This window comes from Glycine soja, chromosome 9, assembly GCF_004193775.1.
Source record: "Glycine soja cultivar W05 chromosome 9, ASM419377v2, whole genome shotgun sequence".
Classification (NCBI taxonomy): Eukaryota; Viridiplantae; Streptophyta; class Magnoliopsida; order Fabales; family Fabaceae; genus Glycine; species Glycine soja.
The window spans coordinates 35,598,909-35,626,157 of NC_041010.1; the positions used below are offsets into that span (position 1 = coordinate 35,598,909).

The following is a 27,249-nucleotide window of genomic DNA, read 5'->3' on the forward strand; positions in this document are numbered from 1 at the left end:
GTTTCTCTTAAAAGCAAAGTCATGAATGAGAGGTGCAGATCATTTAGCCACACAATCAATATTAAAGTCCACAAGAGAAACATGTACGAGATAGAAAATAGGGTTGTGAGATGTATTTGGAAACTCATGCAACGGATATTCAGAATTTGATTATTTTGTTATAATTCACAATTCTAATTTAGTGACCTGACAAAAAAATCAAAAACATTATATTTTCCCTTCTATAAATAATAGTATTTGGAATATAGAAAGGTTCTTCCTGGCAAAAGATAAAGCAATATAAAATGAGAAGAAAAGCTTATAATTTGACATTTACCGGTGAAAGCTCCAATTAACATTTATTTTTTATACAACCAAAATATCTGTAGATCACAACACATCAAAGGGAACATTAGCTTGCTATCGAGGAAGAAATTCGGTTATAGATATTTCGTTGTTGGACAATAGTGTGGAAGATTGGCTGGAACTTGATTCTTGTACAATTGCTTTTGGATCCATTTGCAACAAAAATGCATGCTCTTGTGGAGTTGGTAAATTAATCAAATGATTGCTCATATATGAAACAATTGTTGCCATTGTTGGTCTAGCATCAGGATATTGTTGAACACATAATAAGCCAATGTGAACGCACCTAATTACTTCAATTTCAGGAAAACTTCCTTTCATATTTGGGTCCAATATGCTTAACGGTGCATGATCCCTCCATTGCTTCCAAACCTACAGCATTTGTCAAATTAAAATATCCAAATCATAATTTAAAACTTCTTTGCATGCATTTCTATTAATTTGAGTGTACATTGGATAAATAATGGCATATAGGCATTGATTAATGCAAGGGAATAAAAAGGTTGTGTTATTATATACTCACATAACTTAGGAGGCTATGACCAATCCGTTGTGATTCATATGAATTTACATTCTTTTTTCCAGTAATAATTTCTAAAATCATGACTCCAAAACTGAAAACATCAGATTTCTCCGAAAATTGTCCAAGCATTGCATATTCCGGAGACATATAACCTCTAGAAAGTAAAATTAGAAGCAAAAAATAGAGTCATTTTAGCTAAAATATACATTATAAATAAGCATAAAGAAAGGATAAGGATGAACATTTGTAACTTACAATGTTCCAACAATTTTATTTGTATTTCCTTTGTCTTGATTTATTTCAACAATTCTAGCTAGACCAAAATCTGAGATTTTTGGAATCATATTTTCATCCAATAAAATATTACTAGGTTTGAGATCACGATGTATAACTTTGAGTCGAGAATGTTCATGTAAATATAAGATTCCTTGAGCAATTCCTCCTATGATGTTGTAGCGTTCACACCAACTTAACAATTTTTGCCGTTTAGAATCTACAAAATTGTATAAGTGTGAAATGTCAATGAGAAGCATGTGTTAATCAATAATTGAATTAGATCAAGTTCGTATTAAAGCATATATACTTAATGAATGAGTAGTCTTAACGCATAAATTAGTGAAGGAGTCTAAGGTGAAAAGTGTCAAACCAAATAAAAAATGATCCAGGCTCTTGTTTGACACGTATTCATAAATAAGCATTTTCTCTTGCTCTCCCAGGCAAAAACCAATGAATGTTACTAGGTTTCTATGTTGAAGCTTGGCTATTAGTAAGACTTCATTCTTGAATTCATTTGCACCTTGCTTAGAACTTCTTGAAAGTCTCTTTACTGCTATTTGTTGCCCATCAGGTAATATCCCCTGAAATTAAACCATTATTCATGTGAAAAACAAAAATATGAAAATAACTTTTCTCACATTTACTCACCTTGTAAACTTCTCCAAATCCACCTTTGCCAATACAGTTCTCATTGGAGAAGTTGTTAGTCGCCGCTTCAATTACAGCCAAATCAAATTGCAATGGCTCTAAAATGGCGCTTTCATGACCAACTAGAACAAATATGGTTAGTTTGTTAAACCAAGTTTTCAAAGTTTTGAGGATAACAAATACGAGTTTAAAGTACATATTTTTTACATACAATTTTCTTTGAGAATGGTCCTAAAACTCTTTCTTGCTTGTCTCCTTAGTAAATAGTAGCCAACGGAGAAGACCATTATTGAAACTAACGTGGGCACAATAATTAAGATAATTAACCGAGACTTGTTTTGTCTTTTCTCTGAAAAAAAAAAAGAAGACAATCATCATATCTCAATTACATGGAATAATAACAATAAATAAACGATAAAATATGCTCTTGTTCCTCTAAAATGTCTGAAGTTTAGTTTTAGTCCTTCTAATTTTTTTTAATCCCTCTAAAATGCCATTATTTGTACCAAAAACTTAAAAGGTCATTTCTAATTATCATTTTCAGACTATCTTCCAACATTTTTAGATATTTATCATAGAAGTCGATCCATGTGGGAGAACCTTTTTGATGGACCAATAATGTTTTAAAAACCATATCATTTGTCAGCTGGGTCGAGATACTAAGTTGTTAGATCAATGGTCAAATAGAGGATTAATAGTTGAATCGCATAAACTTATGTAAGTAATATATGTAATGTTTAAATAAATTTATATAAATTATTTTTGTCAAACATTAACTAAACTATCATAATAGTGTGGTGGTAAGTTGCAACTTGAAGTTGTCCCATATATGTCTTGGGTTTGATGTCTATAGAGTGAAGTTTTTTACATTTTTATGCTTAAAACTAATTAATATCATCCCATTAGGCTTGCCTGACAACGAACAGAGTTTGGTACAATAACGACTTTCAGATCTTAGACATCTTAGCTAGGCCCTGTGCGAAGACAAAGTCTAGCACAACAACTTCCAAATCTGGGGGCCTCTATGACATGGCTACATTTCGGTATCTCGATAGCTTGTTGCTCTTTTTGAGGACCTCCTAAACGACCTTTCTTAACAAGGCTACATTTTGGTATCTCGCTGTACACCTAATTAGCCTACATGTTTCCTTAATTTGGCATGTATTTCGATTCAGTCTACCATGTGCATTCCTTTATCATATATACCCTTCCAAAAGGAAATTACTCCTCATGATTTTGTCTGTCTAGTTACAAACATGTTAAGGTAATCAATTAAGTCGAATACCATATGAGAGGATATATAAAGGATAAGATTGTATCCTCTAATGTGGCTCTGTGACTTTTCTTGGATGTTTAAAAGTTTCCCCATAAAATTTAAACCCTGAGTATTTCCCATATTATTTATAAAGCTAATATCAATAATATTCTTAATCTGCAAGTTGTAGTGGGGCACTTTGCAAAAGGAATAGGCTCTAGATTTTTCCAAGCTTATTTTCTTACTTGATAATGAGCAGAAAACATTTATCACACGTGAAGTGAGATAAGCTTGAGATTGCTTTGCTTTAGGAAATAATGAAAACATGATTGTCAAAATCGTGGGATCTACGTAGGTTCATGGGAGTTTCCGTAGACTCGAATAGTAGACTTGTAAAAGTCTACTTTAAATAAAAAAATAATAAATTAACTATAAATATCATACCAATTTAATATTTTATTAATATTTTAAATCACATAAGTAATAAGTTCATCCAATTACAAAACATAAGCTCTTCTCCAACACAAGGTCATACAATTAGAAAACACAAATAGAGAAGATGAACCTGATTGGCAGCAATTGTTTACGAATGGAATGCAGGATAGAGAACAAGTTCTGCTGAGTGAGTATACTAATACTCTTTGGAATTATAAAGATATGAAAAAGACTAGCCAAAATAGAGAAGAAAAATCAAGACAACAACTCTGATTCATCTTTCCAGCTAAAAGAACTGAAGACGGCTAATGCCATGAAAGATGCAGAGATAAGACATTTGTGTCAGAAATTAGGTCTCCTGTAGAGAAGCATAGAAGGAAATGAGGATTTCACAAAGGAACTTTTACAAATTGAACCACTTGAATCTACTTCACCCATTGAAGAGAAATTCTGGTCAAACATGGATGAAATTCTAGAGGAGAACTTAACTTTCTGGTTAAAATTCAGTGCTTATTACTCTAAGATACAAAAGTTTGAAACCCCAAAATGGCCAACAACTAAATATATCACTTGATGAGGGTAATAGGATTGTGACGAACCAACCAACAAGGCAACAACAAAACTAGTCAACAACAATGCATGAGTCAAAGACTAAAGAAGCTTACATGGCTACAACAGAGGTGCGCTTGAGCCTTCACTTGGAAGCAAATCACGATTGGGATGAGAGTAAAGTGAAGCAAGCAAGTTGTGCCTTGAAGTGAAGCAAGCACTGCCTTCACCTTCAAACAAATCGCAATATGAGAGAAGATTCGCAAGTTGTAAACTCGTGATGTTTTGGGTTTGGAAGAAATCACGACTTCCTAAAGAATTGAAGAACCAAATCACAAACTAGGAGAGATTAGGAGGCAGAGAGAGAACAGATGAAGCAAAAGGAGGACTCTGTGGGTTCATTTTAAGGTTGCACAATCGAAGACTAAATGGCAACCCTAATCGCCCAAATTGACCCAAGAAAAATGCACCAAACAACGTAATTTCACGTTAATTTTTTTCCCAAGCAAATTCATTTGACTCAATCTAGACTCATGAGTTAGCATCAGTTTAGCCAGAGTCTACCAAGTCCAGTCCGAGTAAGCTAAAAAATAAGTTTGAATGCGAGTTAACCCGTGTGGATCTCTTAAACTCATAAGAGTTTACAAGTTAACTCTACAGTTTGACAACCATAAATAAAAAAGCATTTGTATGAATGTGAGATAGTGGACCCATTCTTGGACATTTGGATGGGTAAACACCTACCCTTAGGCCTTAACCTCTTTGGTCTCTAAACCTCTCTATTCAAAAGTATAAACAAATAAGCGGATAATGAATCTCTCTATTTCAAACCTTTAAATGGATAAAAATTGAGTACTAGTTTCATTCTAAACATGATTATCAAACTCTCGAGTTAACTCGTTAACTCTTACGAGTTTACGACTCCACTTATCCTATGTGATTTGACTCGTATGTAAACTCTATTTTTAGTAGATTGTAGGTAAACTCGATAAACTCTCAAGTTTACTATCGAACCAACGAGTCATCAAGCCAAAAAAATTAGATCATATAAGTCATTTTAGGTTGTTTTTTGTCTATTTAGTGTTCAATATATCTTCATTTAGTGTGTTGTTCCCGAATAAAAAAAATTTCACCTTAAATAACATCAAACCCTTATTCTCTAATAACATCAAACCCTCGATGGGAATGATCTACCACTACTATAACATCTGCAAGTTATTATCTAGTAGTAATGTATTACTAGACTTGATTATTTGAGTATTGTGAAATTTATGAATTACTATTTTGTTTTATTATATTGTTAAAATGTTTAATTAGTACGTTATTTATAAATATTTTATTATTATTTTGAGTTGAATCCATGAATCGAGTCTATAGAATTTTTAGAGTCTATATAAACTCTTAATTTGATAACCTTGATTCTAGATAACAAAATGGAGGTGGAATTGAATTGACATCCATAATGAGAGAGAAAGTAACTTATAGGAATTGAAATGTCCTTAGGGTTTGTTTGAGGATGTGTTATTTAATTAATCTTGCCTTATACCTTTTCTTAGTCAATCTTAAAGAAACATCCCTTTCCTTCCTTTTCTCCTTGGTCATGTGATGATTAACCTCTTGGAGGACAATTTCATTGTTAGTGGTATTTCTCCCTATAATGAAACTTCCCTAAATAGGGTTGATTAGCTCATGGAGCAAAGGTCACAGCCTTTTCGTCAACACGTTGATATTAAAAAACATTGCATATGTACATGGGCCTAGAATCCTTGAACATCGTTAGGTGATCACTCATAGGAATAAGGACTATTAAGGTTTCAAGTTGATAGTCTTGGCACTTTATACGCTTTCATGCTCATAAAGGCTCTGTGTAGGGGAAATCGTATAAAAATAAAAATAAATTTTTTAAGTATTTAAGTTAAAAAAATAAAAATAATCCTTTATATATATATAAAATAAAAAATACAAGTTATTAGCTTAGACATCACTTTATGAATAATTAAATGTTATATAAAATATAATATCTTCCATGTAAATGTTATATATAAAATGTACATCAACTCTTGATTAAAATTTAAAATTAATGCTGTGCTTTCATTAAAAATCCATTGATTTTATTAAATGAATAAATTAGTCTTAGTCTGCATGTTTTAAAGCAGTACTTAATTAGATTTTTACTGTACTATTAAAATATAAATTATCATGTATGGTATGGAATTAAGATTTTTAATTAACGGGATGATTTGAAGTAGACAGAGAATACATAAAAAGGAGAAACAGTGGAGAAAAAAAATGATAGTATGAAAAAGGAAGAGAAAGATATAAGAAGAAAATGTAGTAGATAGAGAGGAGAGATAGATAAAAAAAAAAAAAAAAAAAGAGAGAGAGAGAGAAAAATGATGTCAACCGTCAACGTTTTGGGGCCGGCCAAGGTGGATTAAGATGAGAATGAGAGAGAAAAGAAAAAGTAGAGGAAGAAAAACGAGATATGTGAAAAAATAGGTTAGAAGTGAGTTGTAACAGAATGAGAGATCATTTATGTTCGGAGAAAAGATTGATAGAAAAAGTGAAACAAATGATGGAAAAGGAAGAAAGATATAGAATGAAAAATAGAGTAAAGAGAAATGAAAGATAAAGTTAGTGAATGATCATAATATTTCTTTTAAAAAGCAAATATTCTGCGTCAGCAACGACTATCATACGCCGCTGGAAAACATCTGCACATGCGGTTTTAGAAAAGAAAAATACTATTTTACTACGAATCAAAACAATTTTTTAAAGAATAAATAGACACAGACGGTTATGTGTTATGTGATGCTTTAAAAGAAAAAGGAAAAAAAATATAAATATATGATGCAATGGAAAGAAAATAAGATTGTTAATTAAGGATTTAAAATTTGTGAATGTCTAAACATATGTATTTTTTTTTTTTTTTTGATGCTGGAGATTTTCTAATAACAACACTTTTTACCAAAATTGTGCATAACCTTGAGGAAGAACTTCACCTGATGAAGAAGGCGTAGCAGCTTGGTCACCATCCTTGTAAAATTGGACCAATTCAAATCGCAGATTGCAGCTAGGGTACATAACTCTTCCCCCTACACTCCCCAAACGAGACCATGGAATTCCGGGTCCAATAACATCCCCCAAACACCCCTTACAATCATCACTGGTCAAATCCCGTGTACACTGACCAAGAGTATAAAGCGTTTGCAAATCATTCAGTTTCAACGATTTGGTTCCGAATCTCTCATCACTGTCCCCTGCTTCAATAGCAACTTTCGACAACGCATTCGACAACACGAAAATGAAGAATTTTTGTCCCTGATCGGGGCTTGAGAAACGCGTGATATTCAGCCTCGAGAACACGGGACTTTTTTCTACCATGTTGAAGAAATTCCGATGTGAATAGCGAAGCAAGCAGTGACTGTACCAAATTATAGCCTCTTGAAATGAACCACACTCTGATAACATTCGATGAGTTGCGTTTAAAACGCACTGTTCACAGTTAGGAGAAGGAACATCACCTCGGCACATGAAGAGACCATACACTTGGTTGTTTATATTTGCATCATGAAACGACTTGCCGTTTGTGGCGTTGGAAGACAAGTAAGAGAAGAGGGTGTTGAGGCTTTTCTGGAAAGTGCTACTGACAGTGAAGGTTTTGCTACTTAAGCAATTGTGAGAGAGATAAACTGGGTCTTCTGAAAACTTTGTGTCTTCCTCGGAAAATTTTGTCTCAGGAACTAGCTTTGGTGTTTGTGTATTAAGAGTGGAGAGAAAGAAAGGGTACATTTCATACCTAATGTTACAACTTGGATTTAGAACTCTCCCTCCTATTTTTCCCTGACAACATGATGGAAGTTCTCCTATGATTTCATCGAGACACGTTTTGCAATCATGGGGTGAAAGGTTGGGTGTGCACTGTACGAGACAATAAAGGGATTGAAGTTCAGAAACTAATACTTCCCTTGTGGCGAACTTTTTAGGGTTACTTGCTGCTTCTTCTCCGGTTTGGTTCATGGTCTGAAACAACAAACGCATGAAGGTTTGAGGGTTCGAGACGTTGCCCGTGTTCAACAAGTGAAAACTCGGAGTTGTGGCCACGGTGGTGAAGATCGGGTTGGTGGAATACCAAACCATGCACTCGTCGTACCAAAACACCGATTCTTTGGACAAGGAGCATTCTGAGGAGAGTCTTTGAGTGGCGTTTATGACGCATGCTTGACAAAGCTGAGAAGGGACGTCGCCCCTACACATGAACATGGCGTAGATTGTGTCGGAGGGGTTGGTTCCGGTGAATGTTGTGTTGTAGAATTGGGTGTCGCCGGTGGCGTGAGATGAAAGGGAAGAGAGGAGGGTTCTGAGGTTTATTTGGAAGGAGGTGTTGGCAGTGGTTCTGTTGCTTGAGCAATATTGGTAAAGGTAAAAAGGGTCGTCTTGTGCGTGACTTGTTGAAAAATTGAGCAAGGTAACAAGGATGATAATGAGGAAGGGAAGCTTGAAGTAAGCCATGGATGTGTTAATTTTTAGAGGTCTAGCTAGCATGGCTAAGATGAATGGATGTCAGGGTTGTGGTTTAATTACTTACTATGATTTGTGAGGATTCTTCACAAGGTCTTATATGTGGATGGAAAATAATCAATGAATTGCCATGGTTATTTAACACCTTAAAAGATAAGGAAAAAAAAAAAGAAAAATAATTATAAGTATGTAAGTATTATGATGTGTTAAAAATTGAAGAAAAATAAAAAATTAAAGATAAGATTTAATAGAATGTTTATTACATAACTAATTGAGAAGTGTCCATATATCACCAACTCTATTGGGATTGTAGTCATGATTTGATACTGTGTGAAATTAGAGAATAAATGCAGTTGATGTTCAGTTGCAATTCCCTTGCGGGTCAATGAAGGCACAAAAACTTTGACACTAATTGCTGTGCCAGACCGTTTCATAAAAAAACGAGTAATTCTGGGTGTTTGTTGTGATGGCCACTGGGGTCTGCTTGAGTTCAGCACAAAATACAAAATACAAAAGATGATAGAAATGGAATTTCATTACTCATGTAATCATGTTATAGTCAGTGTGGGTCCGTTGATTTTGGTTTGGGTCTTGATTCTTGATACATGTAATCATGTTATAGTGTGGGTCCGTTGATTTTAATTTGGATCTTATTCTTAATAACTAGTGTTCCAGACATTTCTTAAGAAATTATAAGATATTATTATTCATGTTATAGTCGGTGTGGGTCCGTTGATTTTAGTTTGGGTCTTGACTTTTGATAACTAGTGTTCTAGGCATTTCTTAAGAAATTAAAAGATTTTTTTTCTTTTTTTAATTAATAATTATATAAGAACCCAATTAAAAATTCAGAAGTACGTATACTATATGCAGGAAAACTAGTGTTTAGATAACAGCTGCATATCATAATAATAATAATAAAAAATCTGTGACAAGAAAACAGATGCACTGATCTGATGCAGTTATAAGATTCGTTGTACAAATACACAAATTGGGTAGTGTTTGCATTTTAGTATTGGAAAAGCATATTTTGATTTGATTATCTAATATTCTCTCTAATTTAAATACTACCTCTATTTATAAATAAACTGTTAGTTGGTGTTCTGTTATATGGAACCCAGCAATCCTCTTTAATATGTTTTTCATTTTGTGGCTTGCTAAAAGGAATCGGCCGCGACAAAGTTGTTTTTTTAACAAGGATTCCCTCTTGTTAAAAGGAATCGGCTGCGACAAAGTTGCTTTTTTGAACAAGGATTCCCTCTGCCCTTTATGTTCAAATGAGCCTGAGTCAAATGCTCATTTGTTCTTTTCTTGCAGGAAATCTTTCCAAGTTTGGGCTCACATTCGTGATTTGGCTCCTTTCCGCAGACGTTTCACTTCTTTACAGCGCATTACTGACTCTTTAATTAGGGGCAGATCCACATCAGGTGTTCAAGAAAAATTACGTTGTCTGACTATAGCAATTACAGTCTACTGCATTTGGCTGTCTAGGAACAAGCTGATTTTTGAAGATTATCAATTTTCTGTCATAGAGGTTATTAGCAAGATTAAGTTTCTTATGTATAAACAAGCGCACCTATTGCATTTGTTTTAGCATTTTGATATATGTCTTCTTGTATTAGGGAGACTTTTGATTTTCTTTAACTGCGATGTATGCTCCGTTTATTATTGTATCATTTTGGGTTTAATATAATTTACATTTTTTTCCAAAAGTCTCTTTTAGATAATTTATAACTTTTTAAAAAGTTGGTTAATGCAAAACACAGGACAGTGTTTTTGCTGGCAACTCGTCTAAATTTTGGGCCGGTAAAACGACACTTTTAATTAAACAATCTTACTTTTTATCTCTATTCTATTTTTGACTTATTTTTCTTTTAAAAAAAGCCTAAGATTCTATTTTATTTCTACTCAATCTCTATTTTCTGTAATAATAATCTCTCGTCTATTTTCATATGTTATACTTAATTCTCTCTTGATAACCAAAGCAATAGTCTCCTGAAAATGGGTGGGCACATGAGTTGCTCCGCAATGGAAGTCAATTACACAGATTACAGTCAGTGTGGGTCCGTGGATTTTAGTAATGTGAAAGGATAGTTTGATTTGATATATTATAACATCTGGTCTCTACAAATCTTTATATAATACATAATTGAAGTTTATTATTTTTTTATAAATTTGTTTTATTTTACTCAATAAATATCATAAATTCATCATTTTTAATATTTTTTCACAAAAACTTAAATGATGTTAATTTAATAATTTATTACTCAAAAAGGAATAATTAGGAGAGAAAAATTACAAATTTCTATATAAATTAACCCCAAAATATACTCATAATTAGCAATTATTAACCTCGTCCAATTTTAAATCTTTGTTTGTCCTTAAGCAAAAGGAAAAGGTTTAGAGTTTACTAATCACAATTCATGATATAACTACATACATTCTAAAATGTTTTATTGGTCAATTCTCAAGTTCACAATTATCATAAGTTCATGAAAGGAGCAAAACAAGATGCGCTTAAATAAAATGGTTAACAAGAATGACTGATCACAAGGAATAATCACCAACTTCAATCCTTACAAGGCTAGTGTTTCTCTCAATCTCACAAGTATCTCGGTAAAAGTGTTTCAATTACAATAGTTGAATAGTAAAATTTCAACTTTGCACATCATCTCAATCAATACTATCATACATGCACAATGTGGATCACTACAGACTTTATTAGGCTTGTAACGTGACTGAGCTAACAAAGAAATCATGGTTTTTCTAGGATTCAAAACTTAGGATCTAGGAGAGAATTCATTCCCCCAAATTACAAACAAACCACAACTTAGAATTTTTCACAACACCAACATTTTTGTTTTACTACTCTTTTCAGCACATTCATTTCCTTTGATGATGATTTACCCCAACTTTTATTCTTTAAAATAATAGAATAATAAGTATTATTTTTAATGCAAATGTAATAACATTCATACTGGCTGGAGTAATATCATATTTTGTAACTCAATCTAATTAACTTGTGTTGTTTATTCATTTTTTTCAATAGAAAATCAACTAAAAACATTCCCCCAAATTTTGGTCAAATTTTTCTGGATCCATGAGTACTCTCCTATAACCTAAGAAAGGGTAGTTAGTAAATATCACATTTTGGGCTTGGGTTCCAATGACAAAAATGTTACATTAAGCTAAAAAAAAAGGGTGCAAGGGATGTATTCATTCACAGGATGACTTTTTGGCTAAGTAGCTGAATAAAATAAGAAACAAGGCCTTGATCATTTCCACATCATACATGCATTTTAAGCAATCCAAAAATCATGTGAAATCAAGAAATTAAAACCAATCATTCTCTCACAGTTTAAAGTTCGCACAAATTACCATTTTTCATTGAAGTATTAAGGTTCTCATTCCATGTTTTTCTGTCAGAAATACTAATCATTTCTCTCGTGTACTGTTAGTTCACACTTCATCACTTACATTGATGTCTGCTGCACGAGAATCAATAATTCACAAAAATATCCATTAGTATGCAGTTCATCTCACTCATGCAATTGATTAACTCCAAATGCGTCGCAACCAATCAATAAGTACCTACTTCTCTATCATGCATCGAACTAAATTACAACTATTACATGACTAAATTTAAACTGCTGAAATTAAGTTGTCCTAAATGCAAGAAATTTAAAATGAAAATAAAATAATAGAAAATGAAAACAAAACAAAATAAATAAAGACAAATTAAAAAATTAAAGAAAAATTATTATCAAAATGGGCCTTAATCCTGTGTGGGCCCTAGATCCCAAGCTTCATGTGCAACAATGATGTCCGCAACATAATCATCATCAGCTCCAGCATCTATGACATCATCATTACCAATATCAGAGATATCACCCCCCTTATAGAAGGAAGTTGAACCCCTGCCCAGGCAACCTGAGATAGGAATGCCTCTAGTGTCATCACTGGTTGTTGAAGAGAGAGCTGGTGAAGGCTTTACATCAAAAGGTACTAGTCATGGTGGAGTGGAGGCTCTGCAACATGGAGAAGAGCTGCTTCTGTTGAGAAAAAGAGGGAGAAAACTTGTTGGTTGTATCTGGACAAGGGATCACCGAAGGTGGAGTCGGTGGAGCATTTGGAGTGGCTCGTGCCCTGACCCGCCTTGGCCCCGGGAAGACACTAGAAGGAACTGTTGGATTCACAACTGGTTTGACCTCATCTTCTTCTAGAAACACATATTTAAGTAGTTTAATTAACATGCCACACAATAAGAGATATAAGGTGAATCAATGATTAAGAGAGAAGAAAAGGAGGGGCTGCAAGGTCACGTGTTTTAATAACTAACATTTGACAAAAAAAAAATACAAATAAATACAAATGAACCTATTGTTTGTTTTTGTAGATGACAACAAAACTACACTATATATATATATATATATATATATATATATTGAGCTTCTTGGTTGTCATGTTTAAGCAACTAAGTTGAAACTGTAATGCTTTAATTTGCTTCTAGGATCAAATGTTGTCATTGTTCTTAATCTTTTGATAATTATATTATGAAATAGATGTTTCATAGCATATATGAAGGGATGAAAATATCCCACGGCAGGGTATTGGCACACTTTATATCTTTTGGTTTCCAGACCAAGGTGTTAAGTAACATCCTTACTTTTTCCTGCAACCAAAAAGGAGATGTTTAATAAGTAGGATTTTGATTGCCATTATCATTTTCCTTTTCCTTTTTCCATATGGGTAAGAATGTCACTTTTTATGTTGATTGTTGAGTCTTGAGTAATTGAAAGTAAGTCATTTCCCTGGATATGATTTTCTTTATTCGATCTTAAATTGGCTATTGCTTTTGATTGTTACTTAGTACTAATGTGAATTGAAAATAAGAAATGGAAGTAGTTGAAAGTAAGTCATATTTCCCTGGATATGATTGTTGACTATAGATTATGAATTGATGATAATGTGTGAACTAAAAACATTGTTATGGTTTGTTAAAAGTTCAAATCTGCAACTGCGTACTATTCCTGACTTGTACCATAGATTACCAGTTATCATAGTTTCGGTTTTGTAGACTTAGTTCCGGTTTTGCTACTTGTATTGTAGCTACAGTACACCAAAAATTTCTATAAAAGGAGTCCTCAAACCCATTATGAGGCACCTTTTCAGATAGAATTTTCAGGTTTAGAGAGAGAAGCTCTACACTAAAACACTCTTTGTAAGCTTTTCTTTCGATTTCAATAAAACTCAAGTTTTCTTTTCATATCTCTTCTCTGTATTGATTGATCCTGTGTGGCTCTACCGCCGTTTTAGTTTCTTCTCTTCTCCTCCCTCATAGATTTTGTTCGGCTCTACCGTCATTTCTGTTTCTTTTAATGTTGCTTTCATTTTAATTTCATTTACAATTAATTTGTTTCCATTACATTAATTTTCATCCTGTTATGTTATACTCTTATACTGCATTCTTACTTCTCATTTGTCCGTTGATCCCTTTCCGTTGATCTTTGGTATCAGAGCCTGATGGGGAAGTAAGAATATGATCTATAAGGATATATGTTTATTGATTTCATGGATCTGAAGTTTTGTACAATAAATGTTTTGGTTCATATACAATACGTTTAATTTATGCAGTATGTGTTTGAACAGTATTCTTGGAAGTACAGCAGTATGGTATTTTAGTTGGATGATATTGTAGCAGTAAGCCCCGTGGATGAGAAAGGACAGTAAGGCTAAGGTGTATTGTTCAAATAAAATATTAAGACATAATATACTGGTGGCTATAGGAGTAATGTTCAAATCGTATTGAAAAAAAAGAGTTAAAATTTTTATTTTTTCAGATCCAAGAAATTTAGTAACATATAACCTTGTGGAAACATTTCTATGGAACCACATGAAGGAAAATATACTAGAGGATAATATTATTATGCCGTGTCTATTACGTTCATTTTCCTGTATTTCCTTTCACTCTAATTCGTCCTCATCATCCTCAAATAGTAGCCCAAGAAACTTAAATATGCTCAATGAGCAAGACAATCAGACCCACGAGGTCGCTCCAAAACATAATCTCTTCGATGAGGAAGTCTGATTCGAAGAAATAAATCAAAATATGGATGACTGGAGTATCCCAGAAATCCATCAGGACAAACTGTATGTTCCTGAGACAATCAAAGATAAACAGAATTTTAATTATGTAATTAAGACTGTAGAAAATAATATTCCTCTAGGACAAGACATAGGGGAAGAATTCCATTTACTCACAAAAAATTCAATTTATGAACATAGCAGAAAATACAAATACCTACACATAGGATGTGTTCAGGTATTTGTATTTTCTATGTGTAGTTGAAGTAGTTGAAGAACTTCTTTTAAGTTCTTGGTCAAATGTTCCTTTGACTTGGATCTTTCTAGGAAAGCCGCTAGCTTGGATTTCTGATTAAGAAACAATGAAGTCTTTAGATCAGTTGCTTTAAGGAACTCTGGATGAGCTTTAAACTAGATTTTAACCTTGTCTAGTTCTGCTTTTGTTGTGTCAAATTGATTCCACCACTTAACAAAGACATGTCTCTACAAGGATGGAAATTGCTTGTTGCTTTATGTTTTGTTGTACTTTATTGCCAGGAAAATATCCAAGAAAAAGCAAAACTGGAAAAATATTTTGAGTCTGTTGGAATTCGTGATTCCTCAAAGTTTAAAAGCTTGTTGAACTGTGCAAATCCATGTTGAAAAAGCTCAAGGAAAATATCTGGAATTGGTCCAAAAAAGTCCCACCACTAAAGGAACCAATTTGGAAAATTGTACACCGTGTTAGTCTTGAAGTAGATTAACCATGAGCTTGTATTTGTTGTTTTGATGCCAAAAAACTTTGGTCCAGACATCCATATAGTCCTAATAGGTATAACCGATTGGATCAAAAGGTACAAATTTTTTTTTGTATTCATTCAGATTGGATCCAAAATGTCTAGGTTGTAAAACCTTTAAAATTTGGATTGCAGAATGAGTATTTAAAAGAGGGTCATTTGGGTCTTTGAAATGTTTAATAGATACTGAGTTTGAATCTATTAAAATGAACTCATAAAAGGTTCTTGTTTTATTGTTTGTTGTTGGTTTGAAATGGAATCCAAGAGGAAAAGCCTTAGCTGTGGCTTTAAAAGGATTCTTGTCCCAATAATCTGGCTCTATCTGCAAAACAGTTGAAAATTTGTTTTCATAAATATAACTGTTCGAAGATTTTGGGGTTGGTTTTGCCGTTGGGGTTATTACGTGTTTCTCTTTTGGAGTATTGTAGATAACTTTTGAATCTTTGATTTTTTGGATTAGGGTTTTCAGATCAATTTTAGATTCATCATCTAATTCAGAGGCTATGTCAGCCCATGTTTTCTTAAGAAGTTTGGTTAGGCTAATTTCTTAAAGGGCCAAAAGTGTTTTGATTGGAAAGACATAGTCGACCTTGGTTTGTTTTAAGGTTTGGATTTTTGAAGGATCCTGAGTAGATGACTCGGATTTAATTTCAACAAGTTGGGTAAATTACCCATCTTGCTGTTTTGGTTTCTGGGTAGATGACCCAGCTTGGGTTGATGACCCGGTTTTGGAGGGTGAAACCCTTTTTCGGGATGGCTCTGGTAAAGCCAATTTAAAACCTTTCTAGCTTCCTCTTCCTCTTCGTAAGGAGGCACTGGATTCCTTAGGCGGCATGACAATTTTTCTATAAGAATTCACGGGTAAGATAGTCAGGTAGAGAGTTTGAAGTGCCCTTGACATACTCTATTTTGAAATAAAAAACACTTAAAATTGCTTGTCATCTCGCAAAAATTTGTTTTGAGGCAAGATTTTTTACATCTTTTTGTAAAATTTCTTTGGCTGATTTACAATCAACCTTGATAAGAAACTTTTGGTTTAATAAATCAAATTGAAATTTGGAAATGCACAAAACAATCACTAAAACTTCTTTTTTAACAGTTGAATATTTTTGTTGTGCAGAATTCCAATGCTTTGATGTATATGCAATGACATTTTCTTGGGTATTGATTCTTTGTTTTTGGATACCACCATAACTTATGCATCTGTTTTGACAATATTGAATGCCTGTGGAATTGGGAGATACAAACATTTTATGGATTGAACTTTGAGCTTGATATCCTTGACAACTTGGGTGTGAATATCAGACCATGGAGGAGGATTTTTTTCTTAAACTATCATGTAGTGGTTTGACAATATTGTTCAAATATGGTACGAATTCTCTGACATAATTTAGACACCCTAAAAATCTTTGTAATTGGATTTTATCTAAGATTTGGTTTGGGAATTTGTTAACAAACTCGACTGACATGTCTATTGGTATAATTGTTCCCTGGTGAATATTGTGACCAAGGAATCAGATCTTTGTTTGAAAAAGATTGATTTTGGTTTGAGAAACTGCAAGATCGTTTTGTTTTATTATATTAATGAAGGTATGCAGGTGTTTAAAATGTTGGTCAATGGTTTGAGAGAAAATTAAGACAACATCAATATAAACAATTACAAATTTTGAATATGGATTGAAGATATCATTCATGATTTTTTGGAATTCTGAAGGGGAATTCTTCAAACCCAATGGCATAACATTCCATTCATATTGCCTAAAAGGAATTGTGAAGGTAGTCTTGTACCTATCAGTTTCCTTTATTTGGATTTGCCAATATCTTGACTTCATGTCAAATTTTGAAAATATTTTTGCAGAGTGCAACCTATTGAGTAGATCCTTCTTGTTTAGAATAGGATACCTAATCCATTGTAGGGCTTGGTTCAAAGGTTTGTAATTTATGACTAGACGAGGTGTTCCTCGTTCAAGTTTGGATTGCTTCTTGACATAGAAAGCAGAACAAGACCAAAGGCTTTTGCTTTTCCTAATTAATCCTTTATCAAGGAGATCCTTGATTTCCTTTTGGCAATACTGAAGAAGTTCTTCATTCATTTGGATTTGTCTGAATTTTTTGGGAATTTGTTTTTCCCTGAAGTCTTTCTCATTTGGGAGATCAACTATATGCTTTTTTGGATACCAAAATGCATGTGGCAGATCGAAACATATTGTTGATTGGATGTGTTTTAGTAAGAACTGAATTTTCTCTTTTATTTGGGGTTTCTCTAGTTGGATTTTTATATTACTAAAGGAAACTTCATCCTTCAAGAAGTTGATTTGGCTAATCTTCTTTTCTATGAAGTTTATGTTCCTTGTAATTGGTTTGGTAGAGAAATCGAAGGTGATTTTCTTTCCCAAGTGCCAAGTGGTTATTCCTCCCTTGGATATTTAGAGAGGGAATGGAGATTTGATGAATGGTGTTCCTGGGATAACTTCATTCTTAAGGTTTTTTACCAAAAGAAAATTGGTTTCAATACTAAGACCCTGGTTTTCTATGATTGCCTTGGATAACTTATAATTGATTTTTAATTTTGACCCACTTGTTGTACTCAATTTCTATGAGGTTTTCTCAGAGAATTTCGTAGGAATTAGTCCTTCCAGAATGCAGTTTGAGTCAGCCCCTGTGTCAAATAGGGTTATTGTATCTAGAAAAAAATCATTGATGACAATTCTAATATTAATATAAAACTTCTGGATTTTAATCTTGTTGATTAATCCCATGAAAATTTCATCATCTTAACATTCATCTTCTTCCCTTTAACCTCATTCTCCGAATCACTATGTTCTTCAAAATGAGAAAGAATGATCCAATGAATTTCTTGTTGTTGTCCAATTTCTCTAATTTCTTGTTTAAGGTTAATCTCTGTTCGGAGATCTTGGATAGTAGCAAGTTTGATAGACATGTTTCCTAATCTTTTGATGATATTACTAACATCAAATTTGTTGTTGGTAATAAATTCTTTTGGTTTAGGTTTGTCTTCCAAAGATTTTTTAAGTATATTCAAGAAAAACTTCTTTTCCCGAGGGTCTGGTATGGAATTTATTGTTTCAAACAAAAGATCTTGCTCTTTTGTCAAAGTGTTAATTTCTTGGGTATCTTCTTCTTTCGAGGATGATGTTTGATCATCATGCTGGATTTGGTTGAGATTTTCCTCCAATGATACTTCCCAAGTCTCTTCTTCTTAAGTTTTGATGAGTATATTATTAATCTGCTATACTATAAATGAATCTAAGCTAGCTAAGGTTTCTTAGTTTCTTTTCAAATCTGCAATATTTGTTTTTGTGGCCTTGTTTTTCACAATTATAGCAAACTACTTTGGTTTTGGGTTTTGGAGCATTGATTTCTTTACTGGTTGAAGGTTTATCTGAGTATTTTTACCTGAAAGTCTTCTTTTAGAGGCATATTTCTTTTGAATCTCCATTTTGGGGTTTTGTTTTTTCTTTTGCTTTGGACAGGCTGGAAACCCAAATTGCTCATAGAAATATTGTAACTCTTATTCTGGGCTTTTTCCTTAGCCAGTTGCCTCTGGATTTTGTCATCTTGACAAATTTTTAGGGCTACCTTTTGGATATAAGAAATAAATTTTCCATAACTCAAGCTCTCATATGGAATATCTCCATTAGCAGATTGGCTACGGATTTTGTCTCTAACCTTATCTCTTAATGATCTTGGAAGACCAGCTAAAAAAATTTCTTTCTAGAAAGGTTGTTGGCTATCCTCTTTAGTGTAAACTCTGGTCAGGAAGGTGTCCCTATACCATCTAAAGTCTGCTAAAGTCCTACACTTAATTTATTTGGTGTAAAAGTTTGTTAAAATTTTTGGTGTACTAATCGATTACAAGTTATCAGTAATCGATTACCAGTTACCAGTTTGGTTTTCAAAATGTTTTCAAATGGTTTGCAATGTTCCAAAATGATTTTCAAATAGTGTAATCGATTACACTATATTAGTAATCGATTACAAGTGAATCTGAACATTGGAATTCAAATCCAATTGTGAAGAGTCACAACTTTTCATAAAACACATTGTGTAATCAATTACACCTTTGTGGTAATTGATTACCAGTGAATAGTTTTGAAGAAAAAGTTAAGAGTTATAACTCTTAACATGGTTTTCTCTAAAGTCACAACTTTTCCAATGGTTTCTTTGACCAGACATGAAAAGTCTATAAAAGCATGACTTTGGCACACATTCAAAAGATATATGATATTCTTCCAAACAATTCTTCTTCACAATCTTTCTCTAACCATTGCCCATTGCTTTTTCTTAGCCAAAAAGCTTTCTAAACTTTGTTTCAAAACTTTGTTTTTCTGCAAGTGGAAATTCTGCAGAAAACAAAATGTTGGATCAAGTGGCCTCAGAATAATTAAGAAAGGGGGGTTGAATTAATTATTAATGTGTCCTTACTAATTAAAAATTTAACCTTCTTAATGTTACTAGATTCAATTAGGCTTTTACTACTAAGTTAAGAAAGTAAAGAACAGAAATAAAAACTTAACCAAAAGTAAAAGCGATAATTAAAAGTACATAGCAAAAATTAAAGAGTGTAGGGAAGAAGAAGACAAACACAAGATTTATACTGGTTCGGCCACAAACCGTGCCTACATCCAATCCCCAAGCAATCTGCTGTTCTTGAGATTTCTTTTAACCTTGTCAAATCCTTTACAAGCCAAAGATCCACAAGGGATGTACCCTCCCTTGTTCTCTTTGAAAAACCAAGTGGATGTATCCTCCACTTGAACCGATCCACAAGAGTTGTACCCTTTCTTGTTCTCAGTATAACAATCCCCAAGTAGATGTACCCTCTACTTGTACCACAAAGGATGTACCCTCCAATGTCTTGGGACAAAGAATTCTCAGGCGGTTAGTCCTTTGAATCTTTGTAAAGGGAAACAAAAGATATCTTAGGTGGTTAGTCCTTTGAAATCTTTTGCTTAAGGGGAAGGGAAGAATCAAAAGAATTCTTAGGCGGTTAGTCCTTTGAATTCTCTTGGAAGAGAGAAGGGAGACACAAAGAATTCAGATGGTTAGTCCTTCTATTCTTTTGGCAAAGGGAGAAGAGAGACACAAAATAATTCAGGCAGTTAGTCCTTATATTCTTTTGGAAAAGGGAAAAAAGAATGAAAAAGATGAATAACACAAGTTTTTGATCAAAGAACTTTTCTTGAAAGAGAAAGTATTGAACAAAAACTTTTAGAAAGATGAAGAGAAAATGAATCAGAAAATTCTGTAGAAAGAGTTGAAAGATATTTGAAAGATTGATTGAAAGATTCATTCGAAGATTGATGCCATGGTCACATATTTATAATCTTTTGATGACTTAAGTTAAGGTTTGTGACTCGTGGAAATTTCTTTAAAACAAGTCACCTTAAAAATTGTGACTCTTTTGAAAACTAGTCACTTAAAAAGTTGTGACTTTTGAAAAAATCTTCAGAAACAAGTCACTTGAAGAATTGTGACTTTTGGAAATTTATTTTTCGAAATCAGTCACTGGTAATCGATTACCATTAAGGTGTAATCAATTACACATCAACAGATGTGACTCTTCATATTTAAATTTTGAAAATCAAAATGTTTAGAAGCTCTGGTAATCGATTACAAGTATTGTGTAATCAATTACACAAGTTTAAAATGATTTAAAACTGTTTAAACACAAGTTGTGACTCTTGAAATTTGAAATCTAACATTTTAAAACACTGGTAATCGATTACTACCTTCTAGTAATCGATTACCAGAGAGTAAAACTCTTTGGTAATGATTTTGTGAATAATTCTTGTGCTACTCAATGTTTTGGAAAACTATTTTAGTACTTATCTTGATTGAGTCTTCTCTTGATTCTTGAATCTCGAGTCTTGAAACTTGATCTTGATTATTCTTGAATCTTGATTCTTGAAACTAGATTCTTGAATCTTTGGAATTTGCTTAACTCTTGATTCTTTGGCATCATTAAAATAACCTTGGAAGGCATTGCTTCCACACAAAAGTGTGCTATCTTTTCATTCCTTCTTCCTCTTGCCAAAATATTTCGAAGGACTAACCGCATAAGAATTCTTTTGATTCTTCCTTCTCCCTCTTGCCAAAAGATTCAAAGGACTAATCACCTGAGAATTCTTTTGATTCTTCCTCTTCCCTTTAAACAAAAGATTTCAAAGGACTAACTGCCTGAGATATCTTTTGTTTCCCCTTACAAAGATTCAAGGGACTAACCGCCTAATAATTCTTTGTCTTAACGCATTGGAGCAGACATCCTTTGTGGTACAAGTAGAGTGTACATCTACTTGGGTTGTTATACTGAGAACAAGAGAGGGTACATCTCTTGTGGATCAGTTCAAGTGGAGCGTACATCCACTTGGTTGTTCAAAGAGAACAAGGGAAGGTACATCCCTTGTGGATCTTTGCTTGTAAAGGATTTTAAAAGGTTATTGGAAATCTCAAGAACCGGTGGTTGCTTGGGGACTGGATGTAGGCCCGGGTTGTGGCCGAACTAGTATAAATCTTGTGTTTGTCTTCTTTTTCCCTACACTCTTTAATTTTCATTGTGTACTTTTTATTTCCGCTTTACTTTTTGTCTAAGTTATTGTTTCTGTTCTTTACTTTCTCATAACTTAGTAGTAAAGCCTAATTGAATCTCGTAATATTAAGAAGGATAATTTTTTAATTAGTCAAGACACATTAATAATAATTAATTCACCCCCCCTTCTTAATTATTCCGAGGCCACTTGATCCAACACCTTCTTCTTGACTTTGAAGTAATTTTAAAACTTCTTTTAAGTTTTTGGTGAGATGTTCCTTAGAGATGGATCCTGCTAGGAAAACAGCTAGTTGAGACTTCTGATTGAGGAATAAAGAGGTCTCTAGATCAACAACTTTCAAGAACTCAGGATGGGCCTTAAACTAGATTTTTACCTGATCTGGTCCAGCCTTTGAAGTATCAAACTAATTCCACCACTTGACAAATGCATGTCACTGCAAGGATGGAAATTGCTTGTTGTTTTCCGTCTTGCTATACCTGTATTGCAATGAAAATATCCAAGACAAAGCAAAACTGGAAAAGTATTTTAAATCTACAGGGATTCATGATTCCTGAGAATTAAACATCTTGTTGAATTGAGCAATCCCATGTTGAACTTGCTCCGGATAAATTTCAGAAATTGGACCAAAAAAGTCCCCCCCATTGAAGGAACCAATTTGGAAAATTGTAGACTATGTTAGTCTTGAAGTAAATGAGCCATGAATATTTGTATTTGTTGTTTTGATGCCAGAATACTTTGGTCCATACATCCATATAATCCCAATAGGTGTAGCCTATAGGATCAAAGGGTACAGAGAATTTTTTGATTTCATGTAAATTGGGTCCAAATTGTCTGGGTTGCGTGACCTTTAAAATTTGGATTTTTGAATGGGTGTTTAATGATGGATCGTTTGAATCTTTGAAGTGTTTGATGGACACTTAGTTAGAGTCTATCAAAATGAACTCATAGAAAGTTTTGGTTTTGTTGATTGGAGTCTGTTTGAAATGGAACCCTGAAGGAAACGCTTTGGCTGTAACCTTGAAGGGACTTTTATCCCAATACTCCCGACTCCATCTGCAAAATAGTTGAAAATTTATTTTTATAAATATAAATGTTAGTTTGTTTAGCTAGAGGTGTTTTTGGTTGGGATAGGGTCTATTTCCCTTTGGGATTGGAAATTGTTTTGAATTCTTTGATTTTTTTTAATAAAAGTTTGCAAATCGATTTCAGAATCATCATTAGATTCTGAGGTAATGTCTGCCTAGGTTTTTCTTGGAAGTTTGGTAAGGCCTATATCTTGGAAGACTTGGAGTGTTTGTATGGGGAAGGCATAATCAACCTTTGTTTGTTTTGAGGTTGAGGTTTCTAGTGGTTCCTGAGTGGATGACTCAGGTTTGATCGAGATTAATTGGGTCGATTACCCTTCTATCTTGGGTTTCTAGGTGGATGACCTAGCCTCGGTTGGTGACCTAGATGTTGAAGAAGAACTCTTTTTGACAGTAGGCTCGGGTAGAGCCAATTTAAATGCTTTTCTAGTGCTCTGTCCTCTTCTTAGGGAGGTGCCTGATGCCTTAGGTGGCATAGGAATTTTTTTGTAAGAATTCACGTGTAAGATAGTCAGGTAGAGAGTTTGAAGTGCCCTTGATATACTCTATTTTGAAATAAAAAAACACTTAAAATTTCTTTCCATCTTGCAAAAATTTGTTTTAAGGCAAGATTTAGGACATCCTTTTGTAAAATATCTTTGACTGATTTACAATCAACTCGGATTAAAAACTTTTGATTTAATAAATCGGATTGAAATTTGGATATGCACAAAACAATTTCTAAAACTTCTTTTTTAACAGTTGAATATTTTAATTGTGCAGAATTCCAATGTTTTGCAATCACATGTTCTTGGGTATGGACTCTTTGTTTGAGAATACCACCGTAACCAATGTCGGATGCATCTATTTCAATGATTTTGAATGCCTGTGGAATTGGAAGATACAGGCATTTTATGAATTGAATTTTAAGTTTAATGTCTTTGACAACTTGAGTATGAATGCCAGACCAAGGAGGCAGATTTTTCTTCAACCTATCATGTAATGGTTTGACAATATTATTTAAATACGGTACAAATTCTCCTACATAATTCAGACAATCAAGGAATCTTTGTAACTGGGTTTTGTTTAGAATTTGGTTGGGAAATTTGCTGGCAAATTCTATTGATTTGTCTATTGGTATGATTGTACCCTAGTGTATATTGTGACCAAGGAATCAAATTTTTGTTTGAAAAAGATTGATTTTTGACTTAGAGACTGCAAAACCATTTTGTTTGATTATATGGATAAAGGTTTGCAAATGCTTAAAGTGTTGGTCAATATTTTGAGAAAAACATTAAAACATCATCTATGTAGACAATGACAAATTTTGAATAAGGATTAAAAATATCGTTCATGATTTTTTGGAACTCCGAAGGGGCGTTCTTCAGACTGAATGGCATGACATTCCATTCATATTGCCGAAAGGTACTGTGAAGGTAGTTTTGTACCTATCAGATTCTTGTATCTAGATTTGCCAAAATTCAGATTTCATATCAAACTTGGAAAATATTTTTTCAGAATTTAATCTATTGAGCAAATCTTTTTTTGTTTGGAATAGGATACCTAATCCATTGTAAGGCTTGATTTAGCGGTTTATAATTTATCACTAAACGAGGTGTACCCCATTCAAGTTCCACTTTCTTGCTGACATAGAAAGCTGCACAAGACCATGGGCTTTTGTTGTTTCTAATTAAACCTTTATCAAGCAAATGCTTAATTTCCTTTTGACAGTATTGAAGAAGTTCTTCATTCATTTGAATTGGTCTGACTTCTGTGGGAATTTGTTTTTCCCTAAAGTCTTTCTCATAAGGGAGATCGACTATATGTTTTTTCTGGTTCCAAAATGCACGAGGCAAGTCGGAACAAATGGTTGATTGAATATATTGTAACAAAGAATGGATTTTTTGTTTTAATTGGGGTTTTTCTAATTGTATTTGAATATTATTAAAAGAAACTTCTTCTTTTAAGAAATTAATTTGACTAATCTTCTTTTCTATGAAATTTATATTTCTTGAAATAGGTTTAGTAGAAAAATTAAATGTAATTTTTCTTCCTAGATGAGTGGTAGTTATTCCTTCCTTAGATATCTGAAGGGGGAATAGAGATTTAATGAATGGTGTACCAAGGATAACGTCATTCTTTAGGTTTTTTTACCAGAAGAAAGTTTTTGTTAACCCTAAGACCTTGATTTTCTATAATTACGCTTGATAACTTGTAGTTAATTTTCAATTTTGAGCCATTTGTCATACTCAGTTTTTATGACATTTTATCAAAGAATTTTGTAGGAACTAATCCTTCCAAAATACAATTTGAATCAACCTTGGTGTCAAATAGGGCCATTGTATCTAAAAAAAATCATTTATAATGATTCTAATATTGATATAAAATTTTTGGATCTTAATCTTGTTGATTAATCCTATAAACATTTCATCTTCTTGATCTTTATTTTCTACCTCCATTTCTTCATTCTTTGAATCATTGTTTTCTTCGAGATGAGATACAATAATTTGGTGGATTTCCTGTTGTTGTCGAAGTTCTTTAACTTCTTGTTTTAGATTATTAATTTTTATTTGAAGGTCTTGGATTGTGGTTGGTTTTGCTGAAGTGTTTTCTAATCTCTTAAGGATATTGCTGACATCGAATTTATTATTTGTAATGAAATCTTTTGGCCTCGGTCTGGTTTTCAAAGATTTTCTCAATTTATCCAGTAAAACCTTCTTTTCTTGAGGGTCTGGTATAGAATTGATTGCCTCGAACAAAAGATATTGCTCTCTTGTTAGAGTATTGATCTCTTGTGTTTCTTTATCGTCTGTAGACGATGGTTGGTCATCCTGTTGAATTTGATTGAGATCTTCTTCAAAGGATTTATCTCCTATTTCCTCCTCCAATGTTTCTATGAGTAGATTATTAATCTACTCTTCGATGGTTGGGTCTAGGTTAAGGTTTCTTAATTTCTTTTTTAACCTGCAGTATTTGCTAATGTGACCTTGTTTTCCACAGTTATAACATGTTATTTTGGGTTTTATTATTGGTTTTGGAATATCAGCATCTTTGCTTGTTGAGGATTTATGCGAGTATATCCTCCTTGGAAATCTCTTTTTGTTAAAGGTTTTGTTTCCATGTAGTTCTTTGTTAAGATTTTGTTTTTTCTTTTGTTTTGGACAAGCTAGTAATCCAAATTGTTCACAGAAAGATCCTAAATCTCTCTTGGTTTGAGCCTTTTCCTTACCTAGTTGTCTTTGGATTTTGTCATCTTGACAAATTTTTAAGGCTACCTTCTGGACATATGAAATTAATTGACCATAACTCAAACTTTCATATGGAATGTCTCCAATGACAGATTGGCTATGGATTTTATCTCTAACCTTATCTCCTAATGATCTTGGAAGACCGGCTAGAAATTTTTCTTTCCAAAAATGTTGGCTATCTTCTCTTGTGTAAACTTTGGTTAAGAATGTATCTGTATACCACCTAAAATCTGCTAAAGTTCTACACTTAAGATTGGATAATAGTTCTGCTGACTTATCTTTCCAAAGTGACGGGTCACCTATAAAGTGTTGGGCTATTGTAAAAATAAGGGTATCAACAACGTCATGAATCTCCTTACTATCATCACTTGTAATGACATTTCCATTTAGATCCGTTTTGACTGCGCTGTAAATTTTTTATTTTTTTATAAATAGTGAGATAGTTATCCTACCATCCTTTTAATTGGCTGGAAAATCCTGCAACTAGGATATCTATTATTATTTCCTCCGAATATTCATGGGATGTCTAGCAGGTTGTGGCTACCATGGTCATGTGTTGGAGTGTATTCATAATATGGTATTTTGTTTAGGCATCTATATTCCACTCATAGATGTTTTTTGCACTAAAGCTTTTGAAACTACTTTCACCTCTTTCTTCTAATAGGAGGTTAGGGGTGGTTGGTCGTTGGTAATAAAGTTTGGAGGGTGTTTTCCAATGTTTGGAATTTATCGGATTAATGTCCTTTCCAGATATTGAACCTTCTTCAGTTGTTTGTTCTGAGTTTTGATCACTATCCTTATTAATGACATTAATTAATTTGGAGCTATTTCTTGTTCTCATTTTGGATGATTCCTCTGAAGGTTGAGGTGTTTCAGGGATGACTTTAAGTAAACTATCAATCTTGTTTAATAATTCACTATTGTTGTCACTGACCCCTTCCATAAGGGATTTG

At 33.2% G+C, this 27,249-nt stretch overlaps 1 protein-coding gene across 2 annotated transcripts; it reads right to left on the reverse strand.

Annotated features, from left to right (window-relative positions):
- Positions 1-280: 280 nt before the first annotated feature.
- On the reverse strand, positions 281-8,671 carry LOC114425882 (cysteine-rich receptor-like protein kinase 7). Of its 2 annotated transcripts, none has more exons than XM_028392848.1 (7): positions 7,034-8,671; positions 2,004-2,141; positions 1,793-1,914; positions 1,665-1,725; positions 1,124-1,361; positions 869-1,022; positions 281-717 (listed from the first exon to the last, which is right to left on the reverse strand). In XM_028392848.1, exons 1-7 carry the CDS (start codon positions 8,574-8,576, stop codon positions 400-402), a joined length of 2,574 nt encoding a protein of 857 aa, XP_028248649.1. In that variant the 5' UTR covers positions 8,577-8,671; the 3' UTR covers positions 281-399. The 2 variants fall into 2 exon arrangements, with proteins under 2 accessions (XP_028248649.1, XP_028248648.1); XM_028392847.1 differs by having other exon boundaries at positions 1,515-1,725.
- Between the last annotated feature and the right edge of the window lie 18,578 nt (positions 8,672-27,249).